Genomic DNA, 22,077 nt, shown 5'->3' with positions numbered 1-22,077 from the left:
ATTCACAGGCTTCTGTTCCTCTAGGCCAGGGATTCTCAAACTTCATTGCACCACGACCTCCTTCTGACAACAAAAATTACTTCACAACCCCAGGAGGGGGACTGAAGCCTGAACCCGCCCCTGCCCTGGGGCGGAGAGAGGCAAAGCCTGAGCCCCACTGCTCTGCGGAGGGTGCCCAAAGCAGAAGCTCAAGGGCTTCAGCCCCATGCAGGGGGCCTGCAACCTGAGCCCCGCAGCCCAGGGCTGAAGCCCTCCGGCTTTGGCTTCGACCCTGGGCAATGGGGCTTGGGCTTCAGCCCTGGGCCCCAGCAAGTCTAAGCCAGCCCTGTTGACCCCATTCAAAGGTCCCTGTTTGGGGTCCCCACCCACAGTTTGAGAACCACTGCTCTAGGCAACTGAATTTCTGGATACTTATCAAACTAATCAAAAACTGAACGTTTGAAGTTCTCCCATCACTAGTGCTTTTTTGTGGTTGTCTTCCCCCCCCCACACACACACACACACTAGTGTTTTTTGCAGTGCTGAGGCTGCTTTTTGGGCAGATCCTGCAAACATTTGCATGTATGAGTAACTTCGTTCATGTGAGCAATCCATTAACTTCAGTGTGACTACATGTTTGTGTTTGCAGCATGGGGGCCTGTGTGTGCAATTTGGGTATCTTTGCATCATTGTGACAAAAATCAATGCATAAGGATGCAATATCACAATCCCAATAAACATTTGCTTATGTCTCCTGGTTGGGGACACGTAAAATTGAATAATAGAATATTTAGGCCCTGTGCAATTCCCTTCATAACCATACACATCTCCTTCCGACCTCTCTTGGAAATCTGAATCTCTATTAATATTGTAATCATTACTGCTGCTGGTGCACCAATATGCCAGACCTCTACTCTAAAGTATTATTTGGGCCATTGGGGAGGGCAGTCCACTAGAGAATTAGGGCTCCTCAAGCTTAATGCCTGGGAGGTACCCTCTCCAGTCTACTCTTTGCTAAATGCAAATAGGACACTGCAGATTTCCAGGCCAGCATCAGTACTTGGTATGTCTCATTGGACTGTCTCTGCCCTGGTTCCCTGCCCAGTTTCTGCTGCTTTCCTACAAGCTTTACACAGACCTGACTCCGGTGGTAACATCTGCCAGGCATAGCTGTTCCATGTGTGGTTCCCCCAGCGCCAGCTCTGCATGTGGTTCCCCATCAGGTTTCCCTGCTGCTCCCAGTTTGCCACATGAACTTGGTTTTCTCAGAGCAAGGTTACTCCCTGGATCAAGGTCTTTCTGACTCCTCTCCCTATTGCCAAGGGAGAGGGAACTTGTCCACAACCCTGAAGCATTCATCACAATAGTCATTTAAGACATTCATGTTTGAACATGGAAGTGAGCAGTATTAGGTTACAGGGGGCAGTGTGATGCATCTGTTAAGGGTGATTCTGTTACTGTTGAGGTGTTTAAATGGCCAGGAGGAAAAGGTTCTGTGGTGCTTGATGAGGAGCAGGTCACAGAGGCACGGTGTCTTCTAGGTGGAGGAGTCTGGTGGCTGCAGGCAGTACATGGAGTGCTATTTTAGACCCATCATAAGCTAGAGCCTCAAGACCTAGCAGCTAAACTGTTTACAGAACTTGCCTGGCTGTTGGGACACAAATAACAAGATGCTTTAGGACAAAAGTTTGTGACCACAGATGGCTCGAGACCCCAGTTAAGCAGATTTACTTGATGATTTTTAAACCATTGTATAAATCGGAGGAAGACTAAAGACATCATTTTCAAATTTAGAAGCTTAAAAGCAGTTATTTAAGTCCACACATAGATACCTCACTAGATAGTCTGACTTCAAAGATGTTCAGGTGCTTACAGCTCTTGTTGAGTTTGATGGGAGTTGTTGGCATTCATCACATTTTGAAAAAAATCAGGCCTTTTACTTAGGTGTGTGTGTGTGTGTGTGTATATATATATATATATATATATATATATATAATTTGTATTGTAGTTGTTGCAGCTAGCACCCTCAGCCATGACTGGGGCCCCATTGTGCTAGGGACAGTGCATACGCAGTCCGAGACAGCCTCTGCCTGAAAACCTTACAGTCTAAATAGACAAAGCAAACAAACATTGGAAGAGAGGAAGCATTATTGTCCTCATTTTCCAGATGAGGAAGTGGTGAGATTGTGACATGTCCAAAGTTCATAGGAAATCTTTGGCACAGGTGGGAATTGAACCTAATTTTCCTAAATCCCAAATCCACTTCCTTGACCACAAAAACGTAGTTCCTCCCAAAATAGTCCCCACTGGATATAAGGGCCTAATTTTAGGGATCCAATTTAGTAAACTTTGCCTTTAGATTTTTTTCAGTTTCTGAAATTGGGCTTTCATCTCATTTGTGACAAAAGGAGCAGATCCAATTGCTTATTGGCACCTTGCAGGACTGGGTTAAAAATCATAATAATTTGAGACAGAAGATAGTTTAGAACTGCAAATTAAAACTCCAAACTTATTTTCAGATACATTTAATTCTATTTATCATGAGTGGTGTTTCTTTTCTGATTAATTTTGAAGAAATATGTAAATTTTTGCTTTTAAAGAATTACTGTTAATGTCAAATAATCTGTATATTTTCCTCCATTTTGTTATGCATTATATTTGTGTTAAAAAGCGATGATTTTTTATTTTTATAATAATAAAGATTGCATTTGAAATATAGTTACCTATGACACAGTGTTCCCCTATTAACACTAGTGTGGTGTTTTGTTTTTTTGTTTGTTTGTTTTTTTACTGTAGGCTGGAGGAAGAAAAGAATATTTTATCAGAATTGCAAGAAGATTTAAATGAGTTCATTTTATGGTTAGAGGAAGCAGACAGCATTGTTGGTATTCCTCTTGAACCGGGAAATGAACAACAGTTAAAAGACTCTCTTGAAAAAGTGAAGGTAACATAAATTCTTATATTTAATGTCTTCTTAGTTTGTCATATATGCATAAACAAATTTAATTGTTCTTAATCCAGATTGATTTCTGTCAAACACTTAATTGCTATCATTCCACAATTTACTAGATAATCCAAAAAATAGGAAGTCCTGTGTTTGAAAGCCCAGGTACCAGAATATATTGCCTGCATTAAAATTAGACTAGAAAAAGTAATTGAAAATATAGAGTTGTAAAAGAGAGACTTTTTGTCATCCCTAACTAGTCTGTGTTTAGCGGGAAATGGGACAGAGAAGAAAACCTAATGCTTAATATTCAGCTCTTTAATTTAATTAAGAAATGTCTCCTTTCTTGGCTGAACCATTTTAGCAGCAAGATATTTCCTTGTGGAGGGCTGAAAGAAGTCCCCAAAAGAGTGTTTAAAAATATAAAATAATAAAAAACCCAAAGTAGGCAATTTTTATAAGAAAAATTAAGTTTAAATGAAAGGTCCTGGGGGCCCCAGAGATTCCAGGTGCCAGTAGAATATGTGAAAACTGCCTCCCTGTTATTGCCAGGCATAGCCAAATGTGAGAACCTCCAGGCTTCCCAAACACTCCTGTAATTCTATTATCATATATGGCTAGTCACCTGTTGATATCTGAATTAGTTAATGACCTATTGTGTCCTAATTATGATCTTACACCAATGTAAACAGAGCAGGCTGTAACTGCCCTTCATTTGTACAGTTTGTTTCTCCCTATTGTTATTTGAACTGCTTGATCTGTTTGGCTTTTAAAACTAAACCATCCTCAATAACTACAATTTTAAAACAAGTTTGATTGTAAAGCACCCTGAAACTGTTGGAGGGGGGACTGTTTCATATGCACTTTATTTTTTTTGCTGCAACAAGTTAGAGTTTACCTTTACTTTGCTGACTGATCTCCAGATACTTTCTGTGTATTTTAAACCGTCTATGTGATCTCGCCTTCTAAAATACTTCTACTGCCCTTTTAGTCCACAGAGGTTTAACTCTTCCTCTTCCTAATGAAAAGTATCCTCTCATTATTAGTCACATAATGTAATATTAGCCTTCCTATGACCATTCCTATAAACCAGATTGTCTTATTGGTATCTGTGGAGGAAGCATGTAGGGCTAAATGGACTTCATCCTGGGTGACTGAATGTCAGTGAGTCAGAGGAAGAATTTTGAAGAGGCTTTTCATATCTTTCATCTGCCTTTGTTTAAGTTATCCCTTCTAGATCCAGGTAGACTTCCAGCACTCACAAACCTAGTTTTTAACCCTGTGAGTCAGCAATATCAGAAATGTGAAATCTAGGAACAAAGCAAAGAAAATATATTTGTGCATTTATTTATTTATATGTACAGAGCATTAAATGTCCATGACACGTTAAACAATCCCTGTCCTCTGGAGCTTACAATCTAAATGAAATGCTACCTACATTAGAAAGTGTTTTTTGTTTGTTTTTGTTTTTTGCTGCGCAGCTCCTCTGAGCTTTCATACGTATGTGTAGAGCTTTGGAGGTCTCAGACCCAAATGTACTAATGTCAGTAGCTGGTAGCTGCATTTTGGATAGCAGGTGGGGGAGAAAAGGGCATATATGGATGAGGATTCTCTCTTCTCAATATGTATTAATGTGGGCAGGGGAGAAGTATGTTAATGTGGGAGGGAACCCCTCCCCCAATAACTCCTAAAGGATGGGTGGTTCAAAGTCAAACCTACTGGTGATGATATTTTTTTCCTTAATAGTTCAGGCTTTTAAGCCATGCTGTGAGCCACCTCTATTCTTTTTGATCCACCCAAGGGAAGTTACCCCAAACCCAGTGATATAGTAACTATTAAAGATTCCCTTGTGGCCCATCTCAGATTTTGATAATTTTTAAAAATGATGGCTGCAGAAGCTTTCACTTTCTATTATATAACTCTTTGGCTACTTGATATGTTAAGCTATATTAACACTATAAATTTGCAGTAATTGCAAACAGGAAGGGGAATGGATTCAGATTATGGAGACACGATAGGCAGGACACTCCTAAACATTACCAGTAGCCCTCTGATTTGCAGTGTTTATGACTATATTATCAACATTATTGCTTATGGGGTTGGACCAGAGTGCTTAGCACTGCACAGAACATGGAAGAGACATGGAACCTGCTCTAAAGGGCTTACAGTTCACACAGACAAAAGGCAGCAATTAGTAAAGCACCAGGTGACCAGAAGGAAAGATTAATCACACAGCAGAGATGAACTTTTATTTTATTTCCCTCTGGGAAGCTGGTTTTCCTTCCTTTTTGGTCTCCTCAGAGAGACACTCTTTCCCCACTATAAGTCTGCCTAATAGAGTCAGCATTTGCTGTTTTTCTGAGCCTTTTTAACTCAGAAAACCGTGGCTATTTTGTGCTGAATTGAGCCCTGCGCCTGGTCTCTGCAGCTGATAGACTAATCAATAGCAGCGAAGATAAGGGAGTTGAAAATTCTACCACAGTTCATTTTAAATGTTGTATTTGTCTGTTCCAGTTAAGAGTGGAAGAGCTGCCTCCACACAAGGGAATATTGAAACGACTAACTGAAACTGGAGGAATAGCACTTGGAAGTACATCACTGAACCCAGAAGAAAAACATAAGCTTGAAAATAGGCTCAAGGAGGCTAACCATCGCTGGATAAAGGTTAGACATATTAGCAATGATATTATGACATATAACTCTAATCTGTTAGAAGTACTTATACATTCTGTCATGTGTATGCTTTTTCTCTGAATGAACACGAAGGTTAATCTGTATCTGTTATAGGATAACAGAAAAAAGCAGCAAACAAGAATTGTAGCTGTGATGCTGGGTGACTTAATAACAGTGATATGGTCAAGATTCTTTTTTTAAATGGGTGCCTAAAGTTAGTTTTCTGCAGCCATGTATAGGCACTTAAATAAGTGGTCTTCCGTTAAAAAATGCCGAGGAGAGGGGAAGGATTTGTTCTCCAATCCTGGCTGTTTTGTGGCTGCTACTGCTGCTCTGAGGTTAGAGTAGCTTCTGTAGCATTTATGGCACTGCTCCATTGGGAGTAATATCCAATGGGTGTCTACATTTGTGGAACCACTGGCCACACCCCAACTCTTTCCCCTCTCCGAACCCTTAAAATTATACAGGCAGCCTCTGTGGCACTGGGCTCTGCATCCTGCAGGCCTTTCATGCTTCCTCAGATCCTGTCTCCTGCGCAGTGGCATTGTACTTATTCTGCTATCTTAGATTTCTGTGCCTGTGGAGAGGGCTGGGGAAAGGTTTTGCTGGTTTTTATTTGAATATATATATTGCTATGCTGAAAAGTGTTAATGTTGGCTGTCAGTCACAGATTAAAGGAGAAATTGATGAATATTCCAAGTACCCCTCATTCAGGCCAAATGAGGTAGCAATTAAATACCCCTTTATTTATTAATAGCGGAAACAATAGAAGCCATCACCCAAGGCACAGAGCAGCATGGCAAGGCTTGAGTAGAAGCTGAATCATGTGGGCCAAGGAACTTTCCTGGACACTGATTGCATACTCGGGATCTGGGGCATTGATTTGGTTGCAAATGCATATATGTATGAAAAGAATCTGAAAGCAGGGGGAAATCCAGCAGATAGTGGGAGAATCAGTGTTGTATGCCCCTAGGAGACTAGCTTTTGGGTAAAGTTCTTAATGAGAAGTTAGACTTGAATTTTTGAAAACGGAAACACCTCCCGTTTGTTTCTACTGTGTTCAGGGAATCAGGACTTTCTATCTATGGTACTTACATGGCCCTCATCAGTGTGGTATCTGAATGCTCACAGACTTTGATGTGTATTTAGCCTTACTGAGAGGTAGGGAAGTTTTATTATCCATTTCATAGCTGGGGAACTGAGGCACAGAGAAGCTAAGTGACTTGCTCAAGGTCACACAAGAAGTTGGAGAGCAGAGTCTTCTGACTATGAGGCTAGTGCCCTAACCACTGCATCATCCTTCTTCTGGACATGCCTTTGTATACATTCTTTGTAGATAATCAGGATTACACCAAAGAACCCTTTGATTCATATAATCAGTTTTGCCTCCTAATAGAAACAACCTTTCAAGGCCTTGAACATTGGCTAACTGCTCAGCTTGAAAGAAGAAACTACATTGACCAAAATTTGCAAACCTAGATGCCTAGAAATGGGCACATAAATCAGTATTTAGGCACCTATGCAGAATTGTCCTTTTCTCTAGAAAATGAGTGAGCTCCCAGATATGTCTCTGAAGTCAATTGTAAATGAATGAATTCAGCACCTCTGAAAATCGGGTGACTTCTAATTGTATGATTAAATATGGATTTACATGCCTAACTTTAGGCACCAACGCTTGAAATTTTGACCATAGCTTAAAAGGAAATAATTAGTTTTTAAGAAAAATGTGTTCTTTTTGTTGGTGTTTCTTTTTGTAAAAGATGTTACAAATGCTTTTACACAGAAACTGTGATTTCTAATTCTTTCAGACTCTGAATATAATCTGTCATTGACTATTTCTGTATTCCAAGACTTTGTGAAAGGGATACCTTTTTACATTCCTGTTTATTAATACAGAAAAGATTTCTATTTCTCATTTGTCATGGCCAGAGTGACCCAGAAAACTATGAGCACCATTGTAGTATCTGAAAGTCAGATATCGTTACTTCTGGGGGCTTATTTTAGGATTCTTAAACACCCTTGCTAGCTGTAGCTTCTCTAGGCCTTGGTTCACGGTATATTGTGGGAGAACTTGTCTCTCCATCTCGTGGTACTTGACTGGAAGTGCTTGTAGCCTGCCAACATCTCCAGCAGAGCCATTTTTGGGTCTGCAAGCTCCCTGCAACCAGAGCCAGTAACAGTAATCCAGCATCGATGGAAGAACTTTTGCTTATACTTTCACTCCTATTTTGGGAATCAGACAGAGTATCTCTGTGCAGTGGTATTTGTCCTATCAGTGGCATCTCTCAGAGTGCAGTACTGACATGGCAGCCAGAACGCAGCTGATGCTGCTCATGACTGTTGCAGATTCCTGCAGATTCCCCATACATAGAATGGAGCTTCTGGAGCAAGATCATGGGCACAGATTGGTGTGATCACATCATCTTGCAGACCTGGAATGACAAGCTTCAAAACTTATGCATGAAGAAGTAGATGTTCATGGAGCTGTGTGATCAATGTCAAGACATGTGCATGAGGAAGGCCCAGGCAGTCCAGAAGCATGTTACTATAGCTATCTGGAAGCTGGATACCCCAGACTTCTACTTGTCCATGACTAACCGGTTTGGAATTGGCAAGTCAACTGTGAGGCTTGTGGTGGTGGAGATTTGTGAGGCCATCAGGACTGTGATTTACCCGAAGGTGGTGGGCATAAAAAATGTTCCCAAAATAATTGCTGGTTTTGAAAGAATGGGGTTTCCAAACTGTTCTGGGGCTGTCGATGGGACTCATGTATCCATAGTTTGCCCTCCATAAGGAACATGGGAGTATATAAGCTGCAAACAGTACTACTTCATCTTTATTCAGGCCCTGGTCAATCACAGAGGCCGGTTCATGGATATCAGCATGGGATGCACTGGCAAGGTGCATAATGCCAGGGTTTTCTGGAGCCTGGGACTTTACCTTCACAGACAAGATGAGATATTGTTCCCATCAAATGGTATTATGAATGGAGTCACTGTCCTCACTGTTATTCTAGGGGATCCCACATGCCCCCTTTTCCATGGCTTATGAAACTGTATCCTGATTACAGAGGGCCTGGCAAAAGAAAGTTCAACTACACGCTTCGTAGCTGTAGAATGATGGTGGAATGTGCATTTGGCAGATTGAAATCTCAGTAGCACTGCCCTCAAAATCATTTGGATGCCTATGTTATCAAAACCATCTACATTATTGTGGCCTGCTGTGTATTGTACAATGTCTGTGAGGACAAAGATGAGCCATTTTGCCAGGAGTGGACTCAAGACACTGCTAGATTGCTGATCTTATACACTCAACCAGAAAGTACACAATTATTATTGGAACAGGATCCACATATGTAATAGAAATCAGGGTGCTTTATGTGCCCACATCATGGGTTTTCATTGTACAATGCATGAGGGGGAATGACGTAGTATTTGTAATTGTGCCAAACTTATTCCACTATTTCTGGGACTGGGGCAGCTTAGGAAAATTTATTTTTATTACATTTTGTTATTCATTTTATACATATTGTTTGTGTACCTCATCACACCGTTTTTGGATTACTGTGATGAAATTTTATGAATTTTGTTGTGCATGTTATAGAAACTGGTCATGTACCTCAACACACAGCGTATGGATTATTGTGATGTTCCATTTTAATAAAATTAATAAAACCTGTTTATGCAACCTTGTGTGGAAACTGAACATTTTATTTTAAACATTCATGCAAATGACAAATAACAGTGTAAAAATGCCGATAGGTGGGCAGCTGCCATTAAGACGTAAAAAGCAATACACAAAAACAATGCCTATTAAGAAATCAAACAGTCCAAAGTTCACAACAGTAAAACAACGTATATTGTCACCATAGCAGTATCATTGCCTATGGGTGCTCATTGGTGTCCTGTTCTCCTTGGCCCTTCTGGTGCATTTTGCATGAGTGGATCGCAGCTGAATAATATTGGAGGACTGGACAGGGTACATTTGACTGTTCCATGTAATGTTCATTGTTTGAGACATAGACCAGCCAGCCCCAGAATAGTCCAAAGCCTGTATAGGCTGCAGAATATATTAGCTCAGAGGTGACTCAGTGCTGTGACAAAGTCAGAGCAGACAGCTGTAAGAGAGCGATGGAAGGCAGATTAATCAGCCCCACAATGGTAAAAGCTCTTCTCCCCATGAGCTGAAAAGAGGTTACCTCAAGTCAACTAAGGCCACCTGAATCCAAGTAAGGGCTGCCTGTGACCTTTAAAAACATCTTCTCCTAATAAGAGGGGGAGGAAAGAGGAGAGACAAGCTGCAGCACGGCTAGTGGCAGCAGGAAGAAAAGGCTTTTGGGTGGAAGGCTGCTCTCCTCCTATAGGGGAAGCAACTTTCTGCCTGTTTGGGGAAGGACTGGCACCTTGAAGCCAGCATAAAAAGGCAACACTCCAGAGAGTGGACAGGGAAAGGTATTCCCTTTTTGTGTTATGAATTTTTCTTTGGTTTGGCTGAAGTGCACTAGAGGTGGAAGGGCCTGCCAAGGCAAATGAAAGTGCATATTATTCTCTGATCATTAAAAAAAAAATAAACTTTTCTACCATTTTCCTGGAGCCGGATCAATTCAGAGTCAAAGGATGATGCTTGTTATCATTTGGTTTTATTTTATTCACACACAAATCTCTGGACAGTGCATAAGATCCTGCAAGCTATGCTGCAAGCCAACATATGTCATGGTAAGAGCACATAGCAAAAGCAATTAAAATAATTTATAAATCCCCACAATTTTTCCCTGTGTGTGAGAGAGGGGGAGATTTTTATTAGCATTGGTTTTACAATAGTTTCATGTGGGGCAAGCTCTGGAGAATGTTCTTGATCTGAAAGTGCCAGTGTGGAAGTATGACCTTCTGTTTCAGGCCGGCAAAGGAGAGCCACCCATCTATGCTAATGAGATTTTTAGGCCCTTGGTGATTGCCTGGCACATCTATGAATGGAGGGGCTTATGTGCTACAGAGGCATCCCTAACAAGTATGCCCTGCCCCGGAATGTAACTGACTGTCTGGAGTTCCTATTCAGCGAGACATCTGCATGCATCACCAGTCATGAATGGGACAAAAATTATGGCAAAATCAATGAGATTTTGATTTAGGATGAAGACACATTACAGAGTCCTTAGAAGCACCCTGCATTCCTGGACGGACCTTCCTGTGACTAAATACATCATCTGCAACCATTGGGACCCCTAATATAGGGAGGCATGGACTAAATACGACTGCAGGTACCATTTGGATTCATAATACTGGCAGAAGCAGACTAAATACATCCTCAGACGTTATTTGGACTCAGAATGCAGGCAGACAGAATGATCCGGAATGATCCAATGTGGCTGATTTCTAAGCTACATTGTACTTGCAGGAGAGGGAATGTAAGGCTCATAAGTTTAATGCATTGACCTGGGTTTGAACAGTAAGTGTGTATCTAATACAAATGTCACAATAATTGTTTATTAAACATTTTTTCACACTTTATTGTATCCTTTCTGAATTCCGTGTGCTGTTGGGGGTGAAGTGGGAAGTGAAGTGGCCTTTAGGAAAGTGGCCTGGATTGCCCCCTCAATGGAACCACACTACAAACCTCTGCTTGTAGTAATAATGTAATTTGGCATAACCTGAAAATCCTTTCCATTCCTATATTAACAACAAATATGGTGGCTAAAATATAATGGGTTCCAGCACAGCTTCTGGTGCCACTTCAGGTGCAGGCTGCTACACATAGGTTCACACCCATGAGTTTCACTTTTGATGTTAAAAGAGATCAAAATCACAAAGCTAAACTCTCAGTTGAAATCATCTATTTTCAGTTGCTTATACACTGAAGTGTGCAGAACTGCAAATTCCACATGCTTTTTATGCAAGCTGGAAACTGGCCCAGACTTGCTTCAAGTGGACACAGAGAAGCTCAAAAGGTTTTGTTGTTTTAACAAACTTGATCTGAGTTTCGAATTTGTGGTGAAATTTTAGTGTGGTTTAGTGTGGTTTCAGATTTCATTGTGAATATGTTGTAAAGCTCTATTGGTTGTGTCTTTAGAGGTAAGATAATAAAAAAGAAGTATTAGACCCTTCTTGAGTAGCTAAAGTGTTATTGACACTCATATATGCCGCAAAGAGAGTGGGAGTGTTAAAGTGAAGCAATCTATTTGTCCTCATTCTTTTGTAGTCTGAAAGGAGCATAAATTCCTGACTTTCACATGGTATTTACAGCTTGTGATAGCAGGCTCAATTGCTTCCCTGGTCCCCACTCCTTTCATTTGTACGGAAAACTACAAAAGCCTGGGGTCACTAGGGGCCAGAACCAATGTGGAGACACGGGACTTCAGCATGGATGACCATGACCCATCTTGTAGATCCCCTGGGATGTGCATGGCCTGTGGTGTGAGTCCTGAAGCCTATTCCTTTTAGAAGCAACCCCCACTCCCTTCCTTGCTGACAGAACAATGTGAAGAGATTGCTCATAGACTTTAAGGCAAGAAGAGACCATCATTATCATCTTGTCTGCATGTCAGAGGCTATAGAACCTCACTCACCTATTCCTGTACTAGGTCCATAACTTCTGGCCTAGTTACTGAAGTCCATAAATCTTGATTTAAAGAGAATCCACCATTTACTCTAATTCAATCCAGCAAGTGACACTTCAGAGGAAGAAAAAAATAAACAAACTGGGGTCTCTGCCAATCTGACCTCAGGGGAAATTCCTTCTCAAACCTAAATATGGCGAACAGTTAGACCCTGAACATGTGGGTGAGACTCACCAGCCAGCCACCTGGGAAAGAATTCTCTGTAGTAATTCCTAGCCCTCCTTATCTAGTGTCCTATCTCTGGGGGGTTGTAGATATTTGCTAATAGCAGTTGTGGATGGATGTTATGCCATTGTAGGCAATCTCATCATACCATCCCCTCCTTTAACTAATCAACCACAATCTTAAACCAAGGTAGGTTTTTTTTTCTTCCACTACTCCTCATGGAAGGCCGTTCCAGAACTTCACTCCTCTGATGTTTAGAAACCTTTGTCTAATTTCAAGCCTGAACATGTTGGTGACCAATTTATATCCATTTGTTCTTGAGCAGACATTGGCCCTTACCTTAAATAACTCCCCTCCCTCCCTTGTGTTTATCCCTAAGATGTATTTATAGAGAGCAATCATCTCTCTCCTGAGCCTTCATTTTATTAAGCTAAACAAGCCAAGCTCCTTAAGTCTCCTCTTGTAACATAGGTTCTCCATACCTCTGACATCCTAGTAACACTTCTCTGCATGTGTTCCAGTTTGAATTAATCTTTCTTAAACCTGGGAGACCAGAATTGCACAAAGTATTCCAGATGAGTTTCACTAGTACCTTGTATAATGGTAATAACGCATACCCGTGTCTACTAGAATTACCTTGCGTTTTTCACAGCCTCATTGCATTGGCAGCTCCTAGTCATCCTTTGATCAACCTCCAGATCTTTCTCATCCTCTGTTGCTTCCAACTGTGATATATTCCCTATTTATAGCAAAAAAAATAAAAATAAAAAAAAAAAATATTTTTTTTTGGTCCTTAAGTGCATGTAGTTTCCTGGATCACTCCCCCCCCCCTTCTTAAATATAGGCACTATATTTGCCATTCTCCTGTCATATATTACGACCCCCCAAGTTTACAGATTCATTAAAAATCCTTGCTATCGGGCTTGTAATTTCATATGAAGTTGCTTTAATATTCTTGGATGGAGATTATCTGAGCCCCACAGTTTGGTCCCGTTAAGCTGTTTGAGTCTGGCTTCCACCTTGGATGTGCTCATTTTTGCTTCCATATCTTTGTTCCTATTATCTACCCTGGCACTGTCCCCAGGCTCTTCATTATTCTTATTAAAAACTGAGGCAAAGTATTCATTTAGGTGTTTGCCCATGCCTAGATTATCTGTAATGTTCACACCATCCTCATGGCTTAGTGGTCTCACTTCTTTTCGTAACTGTCTTTATTTATTTGGTAAAAGAACCTTTTACTATTGATTTTAATTTCTTTTGCAAGGTCCAACTCTGCCTGGCTTTTGGCAGTTATCACTTTTCCCCTACACTTTCTAACCTCTAAGACCTTGCTGATCCATCCCTTTTCCCATTCCTCTTAGGGTTTCTGCTTTCTCTTACTAACCTGTTTAAGATGCTTGTTCACCCACTTTGGTCTCCAACCCTTCCCTATGAGTTTCACCCCTCCTCCCTTTGCTTGGGTTACAGGCTCTAGATATTTTCTACAACTTTGACTTAAAGTAATTCCAAACTTCCTCCAAATTCAGATCCTTGGGTTCTTCAATCCAGTGAACTTCATTAAGAAATTCCCTTTATTTTTTATAAGTTTGCCCTTTTGAAATCAAGGACCCCTAGTTGTGGACCTATTTTTGTTTACCATTTCATTATGTTGAAATTAATTAACTCATGATCACTCAAACCAAGGTTGTCCTCTATGACCTCTGTTCTTATTAGTAGGGAGTCCCCAGTCAAGTACACCTGCCTCTTCCTGGTGTTGGTATGATTCTCCAGCCTTCCCTCCTTCTGTTCTTTCTGGCTGCAAGTCATTTTATCTTCTGTTCTCACTTGCAATCTTCTGTAAGTCATCCTCTATCCTCCTAGGGCTCCGAACTCTGACTCTCTCCATTTTCTCTGCCTTCCTTCCTGTAGGGCTAGTTGCTCTTCCCTTCTTCTATGATCTCCCATTTTTGGTTACTGCCTGCCTCTCACCTTCATTTTTCAACTCACGAACCTGTACCTCAGTGCTATTTCTCCTTTGCTAGCCAGTCTTTTCCTCTGCCTTGTTCTTGTTGTTACATGTGTCCACTGACCACTTTTCTCATCCAGCAATCTACTCTCACAATTCTCTGGTCCAGCATGCATTTTCAAGTCTTGATGTTTCCCTTCAGCCTTCTCTTTCCATCGTCCGCTCAAATCCCCTTTGAAACTCAACCGTCATATCTAGCTGCATCTCCAACCTCAGATCTTCTCTTCCATCAGATCTACCAGGTGGCATGCAGGGATCCTTGTGAGGTTATCCTTTCCTTGGACCCCTTTCAAAGAGTTTTGCTTTGTGAATAGGCAATTCAGCTGGTCACTTCATAGCATGACATTTTGTGTGCTGGGAATGAACACTTGCCATTCCTGATGATCTCATCCTACATTACTTTAGAATGTAGTATGAATGGCAGGAAGATTATGTTAAAATGTAGCTACAGTGGAGCAGATCTTTAGCTGGTGTAAACTGGGGTAGCTCCATTGATTTTAGAGTAATTATGCCAATTTACACCAGTTGAGGATCTGTCCCACTGTCTTTTAGGGTTATGATGGGTTTTTGTTTGTCTTGATGTGAATGATATCACTTGTGATTCTTGACCTTCAAGGTGACATATTTGAAATAAGTCCTGTTCAAACCTTCTTTATAGTGACAGAAATCATTGCCCTACAGCAATGAAAATAAGCCTAGAAAAGAAATCAAATATGAAAGAAATTGCTGTCAAATAAAAGGGACTTTTTGCTTTGCTTCAGCGTTGTCTTTGCTTTTAAGTGTCTAGATCACATGGTGATGACCTTGAGAACAGATATTTGAAGAGTTTTCCTTCCTCTGGAATAGCAATAATTTTTAAATTAGATTTCTTTAGTCACTCTTCTAAATAGTGATTCTAATATGCTACTATGTTAGACACAGTTTAAGTAGAGAACAAAGATTAAAGGCCACATTTAAAATCATGGCTTGTAAATTCCAACCCAGTTTCATTTATTATACCTTCCCCAAGCCAATATTTTGTGTAAAAATGAAAATAACAGTGCTATCTTTATGAAAGGTCTTAATAAAACAGAAAATAAAGTGTCCTATCACAGTCTTTATGCCTTTACATCAAGAATTTCACATTACTAATTTTCATAGCTCAAAGAATCTAATAACTAAACTTGTACTGCTGTGTCCAGGTAAGCTGGCCACCTGGTGCTTCAAAGCATAGAAAAGGGGCACTAGGCATTGGAGTTGGTGATGAATTCAGTTCTTGTCATATACCACCTGCCAGGGCACAACAGATCTGTAATGGGTTTCTTACCTTTTATTGTGCAGTAAATGGATTGATAGATTAGGCCTGGGGCCAGTGAACCATGGAATCAGAGGTTTGCTGGAAGGAGTTTATTACTCTTTAATGTTATCCTTGCTCTCGTGTCAGCCAAGAGAGATGAGCTAGATTATCTGAAAGTAAGCTGGGTGCCAGAATCAGCATTCTCCTCATTTATCTGCCTTAGTCTTCAAGACATATACTGTATGGATTATGAAGGTTATTATAAGTGCCTGATGGAGACATTTTGTTTTGCTGCCTTTTAATTTGTCTGCTGGTATTAGAACTAATTACTAGACATTGAAGAGACTGTTTCAATGTTGACTGCCAGAGCAAATCAATTTGTTGTGCTCTATGAACAAAAAAATGTGAGTGGAGTGACATGGCTATAATTTGTGAACATTTTTTGTACCACCAGGAAAAGTGCAGATCGTCTTAGCTTGGTTGATCAAGTATAGAGAAACACAGATGGGTATAGAAAGCGTGCAGGAAGTCAAAGTCACAACAAGGTTATAGTTCATGTGTTGCCTTTAGTAGTAACTCTTCATTGGCTTCCTGTGTTGAAGTCAAATTTTTCATGAAGACATCAGTTAATCAATCTTAGTCTGTGTTTACAGTTACAAAACTAAGACACGATGTTATGTTAGATGTTTTGGGTGTATGTTAGGTGTATTGTTGGATTTTTCACTTTTTTTTTTAATTAAAGTGGGACACTCAACGTTTTGAGGAGGGAAAATTGGAGCTATTCCTATGGTTTGTCATTAATTTGAAGAAACCATTTTTACTATGAAAAAAATGTTAAGTTCTCCTTGCTGGTTTGTCACATAGACAGTTCACTTATAAAAGTTGTTTTTATAATGGTGCATATGCATATTTTCATCAACAGTGACGCTGATACTAGAATTGGGTGAAACCTTTCGACTGAAACTTTTTTCAGAGAAAAATGCAGACCAAATGCAACACCAAAATATTTTCTGAGTGTGCATCAGTTTTGCTGAATTGTTTGTATAAAATAAAACCCCCCAAAATCTAAAAAAGTCTAAATGTTTTATTCTGACATTCTGTCTGAAACATTTCAATTTTCTTTCATTTGAAATGACTTTTCATTTTGAAATGTCCTTTGCTTTTATTTTTAAAAAATGAAAAGTTTTTTTTAAAAAATGCTTCAAATCAAAACAAAAAAATTAATTTCAGGTTGAACGAATTATTGAAAACAAAAGTATTCAAAATAAAATTCTGAAAATGTTTGTTTGAGCTGACCCCAAATACATTTTCTTTTGATTTTTTCCTAATTGCCAGTAAACCAAAAAGGCAGTTATTTACCGAGCTCTAACTGATACACAAAAGCTCAAAAATAGCAAAAGGCAACCATGGTGTCTTCCTCACCACCCCCTCAGCTGAGTAGAAAAGAGAACTGGAGAATCTTGGTTATTACAGCGATGAGGCCATATATGGACTTACATTGGTAAAGAAAGAAAATAGGTACCTATAGATAACAGCACTTGATATGTATGCTTTTCTGAGAGCCTTTTTGACAATGAAGATTTAAAACTATTTTAAAAAGTAGACCTTGGTCCTTTAAGCAAAATTTAATAGCAGCAATAAAGATGATAGTATTTTTTCTAGCATCAGGCCTAGTAAGGGTGTCTTCCGACCATGTTGTTTGGCTGCAAAAATAAAACCGTGCTGACAGCCTATGCTGGTGATCTTTTGGGAGAGGTTAAGGCAAGTTGCATAGAAAGATATGCCCTTACAATCTAATCTATTTAAAGCTGATTATCTTTCAGAAGTTTCTGATTAAACAAAGTCTAAAGTTTTGAACTTTATGAATCATTTGGCATTGACAGTTCCATGCATTTCTAAACCAGAGAAGTGTGGTTGTGTAGACTGTAAACAACAGACGATGTTGTGTGTGTGTCACAAGTGTATATATATTTTTTCAGTTAGTGAATTTGGTCACTAATTCTTAGGAGTAGTTATTTTTAGTCAGATTAGCTGTGCTTTGGTGCTTTACCCCTTTTCCCTAGATACCGCTCTAAGAAAGGGACAAGACACCAGGATGTGGTTTAAGTAGGCTGCAACTTTATTTAGTAACGCAACTGTGATCTATCTGGCAATGACTCATTCAGTGCAGGTCATCCATCCTTCCTTCTGTAAGCTGTATCATTTGAGGAAGGCTACCCTCAGTCTGCCCCCTCCACAACTTTAACCTGGTCCCAGCATCCCCCTTTGTAAGAGGGTTTTGAGTATGGGAAAGAGGAGGTTGTCTCCGTGCTGAACAAGACATTAGGAACCCCAATCCTGTTCCCCATCTTCTTTAGGAGATGCCTTCTCCTAATCCTGCATCCAGTTCTAGTTTATCAGCGAGCTGGACCCTTATTGATCAAATCCCTGCCAACTTGGGACAATGTGAATTTTACAACTTATCCTACCCCCCTGGTGCCTCAGCTGCTGAGAGAAAGGCAAAAAACCTAGGTCCACCAGATCAAGGTTCCTTCCCAATCCCTACAGGAGACTAACATGATGTCCACAGCAATGTCTCAAAACCCAGTCCTATTCTAATCACAAGAAGTGGTGAGAAAGCGAGATGCAGAATGGCACCCCAGGCCGGGGTAGGATTTATAGGCCTTCCCCTTGCGGGTACAGGCACCAATAGGCTTCTATTGCATTCTTTTCCTAGCCAATCAGCCAACAAATGCCCCTCCCACCTCAGGATCACTAATAGGTTGACTACTTGCAAGGACAGTAGGAAACAAGGAGGGGGGCAATCCTGACAGGGGCCTAGGATTTTCTTTCTCCTGTTGGCCCAGACAAAGCACTGTAACAGCCTTGAAACGGATTCACAGGTAGTCCTCTTGTCTTTGTGGTAGATGATCCTTACACTAACAATATTCAGGTTACTCCCAGTCCCAAAGGGCCAGTCACTTACCCCAGGTCAGTTGTACCTTAGATCTCTCACCAAAGACAACTCTTGTAGCAAATCCTGTAACTAAAGATTTATTAACTAGAAAAAAGAAATAAGAGTTATTTACAAGGATAAAGCAGGTAAACACACACAAATGACTTACAGTCTTAGGTTTCAAAAGGCAATAGAAGCTGCGGTAATATGCAAGCTCTGTATGTCCTTTAAGGCTAATCCAAGCTAAGTAGTGTGGTGATCCCTTACTTATGCTTAGAAATATTGTTCTCTCCAAATTCCAAGCAACATAACGATAGAGTTCCTTCTGGTCAGGGATTTTTATTCCCTTCCCCCAGAGTTCAAACTGTGATGGGATGAGGGTTTAGTGTATGTCCCCTCTTCATGGCTGTGCGGGGAGCAATCAACAAAATCTTTTGTCCATTGATGTTCCACAATGGTTCGTCTGGTGTCAATAGGCCTTCTTTTATTGGGCAGGAGATGACAACCCTGTGGTAAATTGGTATTTCACACTTGGTAATGCTTCTGTGGGGGTTTCCAGTTTCATAGCAAACACTTTTATATTTACAAGGCAAACACTTAAACATTGCCTTATAAAATGGGATACAGCTATTATAAGTGAGATTAATGCATGCAACAACTCACAAGCATTTCATAAAGTCCAAAAGCTAAACGCATTCTGATAAAGGTAACATCTATTTTAACAATGCTAACTCACAGGTGAGCTGCACTGGTTTCCAGCTATGTGAGTGTTCAGTCAGGGCTAAGGTCACGGGTACTCACAGAGAAAAGCACTACTTAGTGTGGACAAGGTTGGAAAAATCTGACCACCTGTTAGTACAAAAAGAAAACATGCGCTTGCTTTCACTTCTTCGTTGTGACTATTGGACATGGAAAAAAATGTATTGCAAGTTTTAGGAGATGAGACCACACACATCCAGAATGAAATACTCTTAGCCTGCTCAGCCATCAAAGGTAATTTTTAGTCATTAAGAGCAGCTTCAGGCCTTAGTTTTTGTTCCATTTTAAGTCATGCTGTAAATCATCCTAATGATTGCTATCAGAAAAAAATGGAGACTGTGATAAACCGTGAGGCGAGACAGGTGACAGATATTTTTAGTGCAGCTAGTTTCTGTCTGTTGGTTTACTCCATTTTAGTTGAAGGTGGATTATAATAGCCACTTGAATGCCTACAATCAAGGATAAGTATGGGCATTCACGGTAGACAGAGGAATGTGGACCAGTTCATCTTAAATTGAAGTTAAGTCTGGATACTCACTGTTTTTAAGATTAGAGACAAACTGAGGAGATTGCAGTGTTCAGGTCAGGTTTAAACTTGAATTTGGGGTTCCGGGCTGATTCAGCACTAAAGTTTGGATTCAGAAACTGCAAAATCCGTTGAGCTGCTGTTGACAGATTTTTGCCATCTTAGGCCACTTCTGATCTGAATCTGTAAAACAGCCCTTCCTGGTTTTGTATTTGACCCATAATCAAAGTATAAATAAGGTGTTTCAGATCTGTGGATTTAAAGAAGGCTTGGAATCACAGTTGTTCGAAAAGTCAATGGACTATCAGACATGACAGTTTTATAAGAGCTGAATTTAATTCTACAGTCTCAAGAAAAACAATTATTCCTGACCAGAGATGTAATATTGTTCCTTCCCTTTCTTAACTTAAAAAGAGTCTGACTTTTACAACATATTGAAATAAATGGGAACTGGTGATAAAGCCAAAACTAAAATCACATGAATGATATGTTTGGAATTAGAAGGACTTGGGGTAAAAAAAAAAAAAATAGATGGCACATCAAAGAGGAAAATTGAAGTTGATAGTCCCTTATTTCAATCTTGTATATAAAAATACTCTGATATGGAATGTCTATATGTGTGACAGAAGACAAAAGGGTCTCATTTCAGTTGGAGAGATTTTATCATTCTGGGCAAGATATGGAAAAGGCACTATTGCTCCTACTGTTAGAATCTTTCAGGCAAAGGTAATTTCTAAATTACTGTTTGGAATAGAAATAGAGAGCTTCACAGTTGGAGAAAGGCTACATTCAGCTAAAAATAACTTTTCTACCTTTGGATTCTAGACACAGTTTGTGAGCCAACTTACAGATGATAGAAATTTTGGACTTAAAGAGAATGTCCACATTTATTTTAAAAAAATGAAATAGAATGTACTCAGAGAGAGGACCTAATAAGATTTCCAGAACTTTTGTATAAATGCGTTGCTCCTTACTAGAATGCAGTTTCATTTCAATGAACTAAGATAGGAGATTATCTCTGTGAATCTACAGGGGAGTCTGTTATTGTAGAAATGTCTCACCTGAAAACCAAACTCTCAAATAGGTAGATAAGGTTGCTAAGCAGAAAATCCTTTATAAAAGACTGCCATGATTCTATTCAATTATGGTCCAAACAGTACAGATTAGAGCAGTGTTGTTAATACAATGTTTTGAGTTCTTTTTGTAGAATATGTTAACAAGGGATCACTCCTTATTACAGTGTATGGGGATACTTATTTGCTATACTTGTCAAAATGAACAAAGTACAATTTGAGATGCATTGATCTTGTTGTTTTATTGAGGTTGTTTGCTAATTCATGAGTAAAATTCAGTAATTCACAGTGGGTCTCCCAGTCATTCAGGTGAACTAGGCAGGATCTACCTAGAAATTTCACCTTAGAAATACTTTCCTTCTTATAAAACAAAATAATAAACAAATGAAGAAACCCAGAGGAAAACTATGTGGCTTATTGGTTTAACATTACTGGTAGCAATGGAAACAACTTGATTTAAAATATTTCATATTTGTAATTTATCCTTTTTGATATACAACATTGTTCTAGCAAAAAACTTTTGTATGTTTCTAGGACATAGGTTGTGCATTCGGCTGTTTGTATGACAAGGCAGCACTCGATTAAAATTGGCTTAGAAAGGGTGTAATGTTCAATGATTACATGTAGGGTTACCTGAAGTATCATGAATAGTAGTGTTTCTGAGGATTGTAATCACAGACAGGCCTCTAAATAGACAGACAGAAAGACCTCTAAATAGAGTACCAAAGGTTTTCCAGGTATCTTGGAGTACCAACAAGTACTTGGATTCAACAAAATATGTAATTGTAACATTCAGAGAAGTCTCATTCCAAGAAGATGGGAGATCTGGGAATAACATGAGCCCACTAGAAATCCTGTGCCCTGAGGATTGGCTGGATCCATTATTTTAAAAGCAAAAGACAAATATTCAACAAAAGTAGCATTTGTACAATAAACCACATACATTTTATTGATAGGCAGTGTTGTCTGATGTTATAGCACTGGATTGGAAAAGATGAGCTTCTCAGTGTCTTACTAAATGAATGGATGATATATACATTAGAAATACTTGAGATCATTATGGGTTTGCCACTGATTCTCTGGTAATGCTGCACAAGTCACTTATCTTCCCAGTGACTCCATTTCTTTT

The 22,077-nt window shown here is 39.7% G+C and overlaps 1 protein-coding gene across 1 annotated transcript in view; it reads left to right on the top strand.

Annotated features, from left to right (window-relative positions):
• Positions 1-22,077, top strand: part of LOC112125929 (dystrophin-like) — a 1,989,526-nt gene that overhangs the window by 1,325,888 nt on the left and 641,561 nt on the right. The window contains exons 46-47 of the mRNA XM_026648920.1: positions 2,776-2,923; positions 5,438-5,587. Of these exons, the coding sequence (XP_026504705.1) occupies positions 2,776-2,923; positions 5,438-5,587 (298 nt within the window). The remainder of the gene's footprint in view (positions 1-2,775; positions 2,924-5,437; positions 5,588-22,077) is intronic.

The sequence above is a fragment of the Terrapene carolina genome, unplaced genomic scaffold, assembly GCF_002925995.2.
Source record: "Terrapene carolina triunguis isolate 2854851 unplaced genomic scaffold, T_m_triunguis-2.0 Scaffold22, whole genome shotgun sequence".
Taxonomy (NCBI): domain Eukaryota; kingdom Metazoa; phylum Chordata; order Testudines; family Emydidae; genus Terrapene; species Terrapene triunguis.
This window is presented reverse-complemented; position numbering and strand designations above follow the sequence as displayed.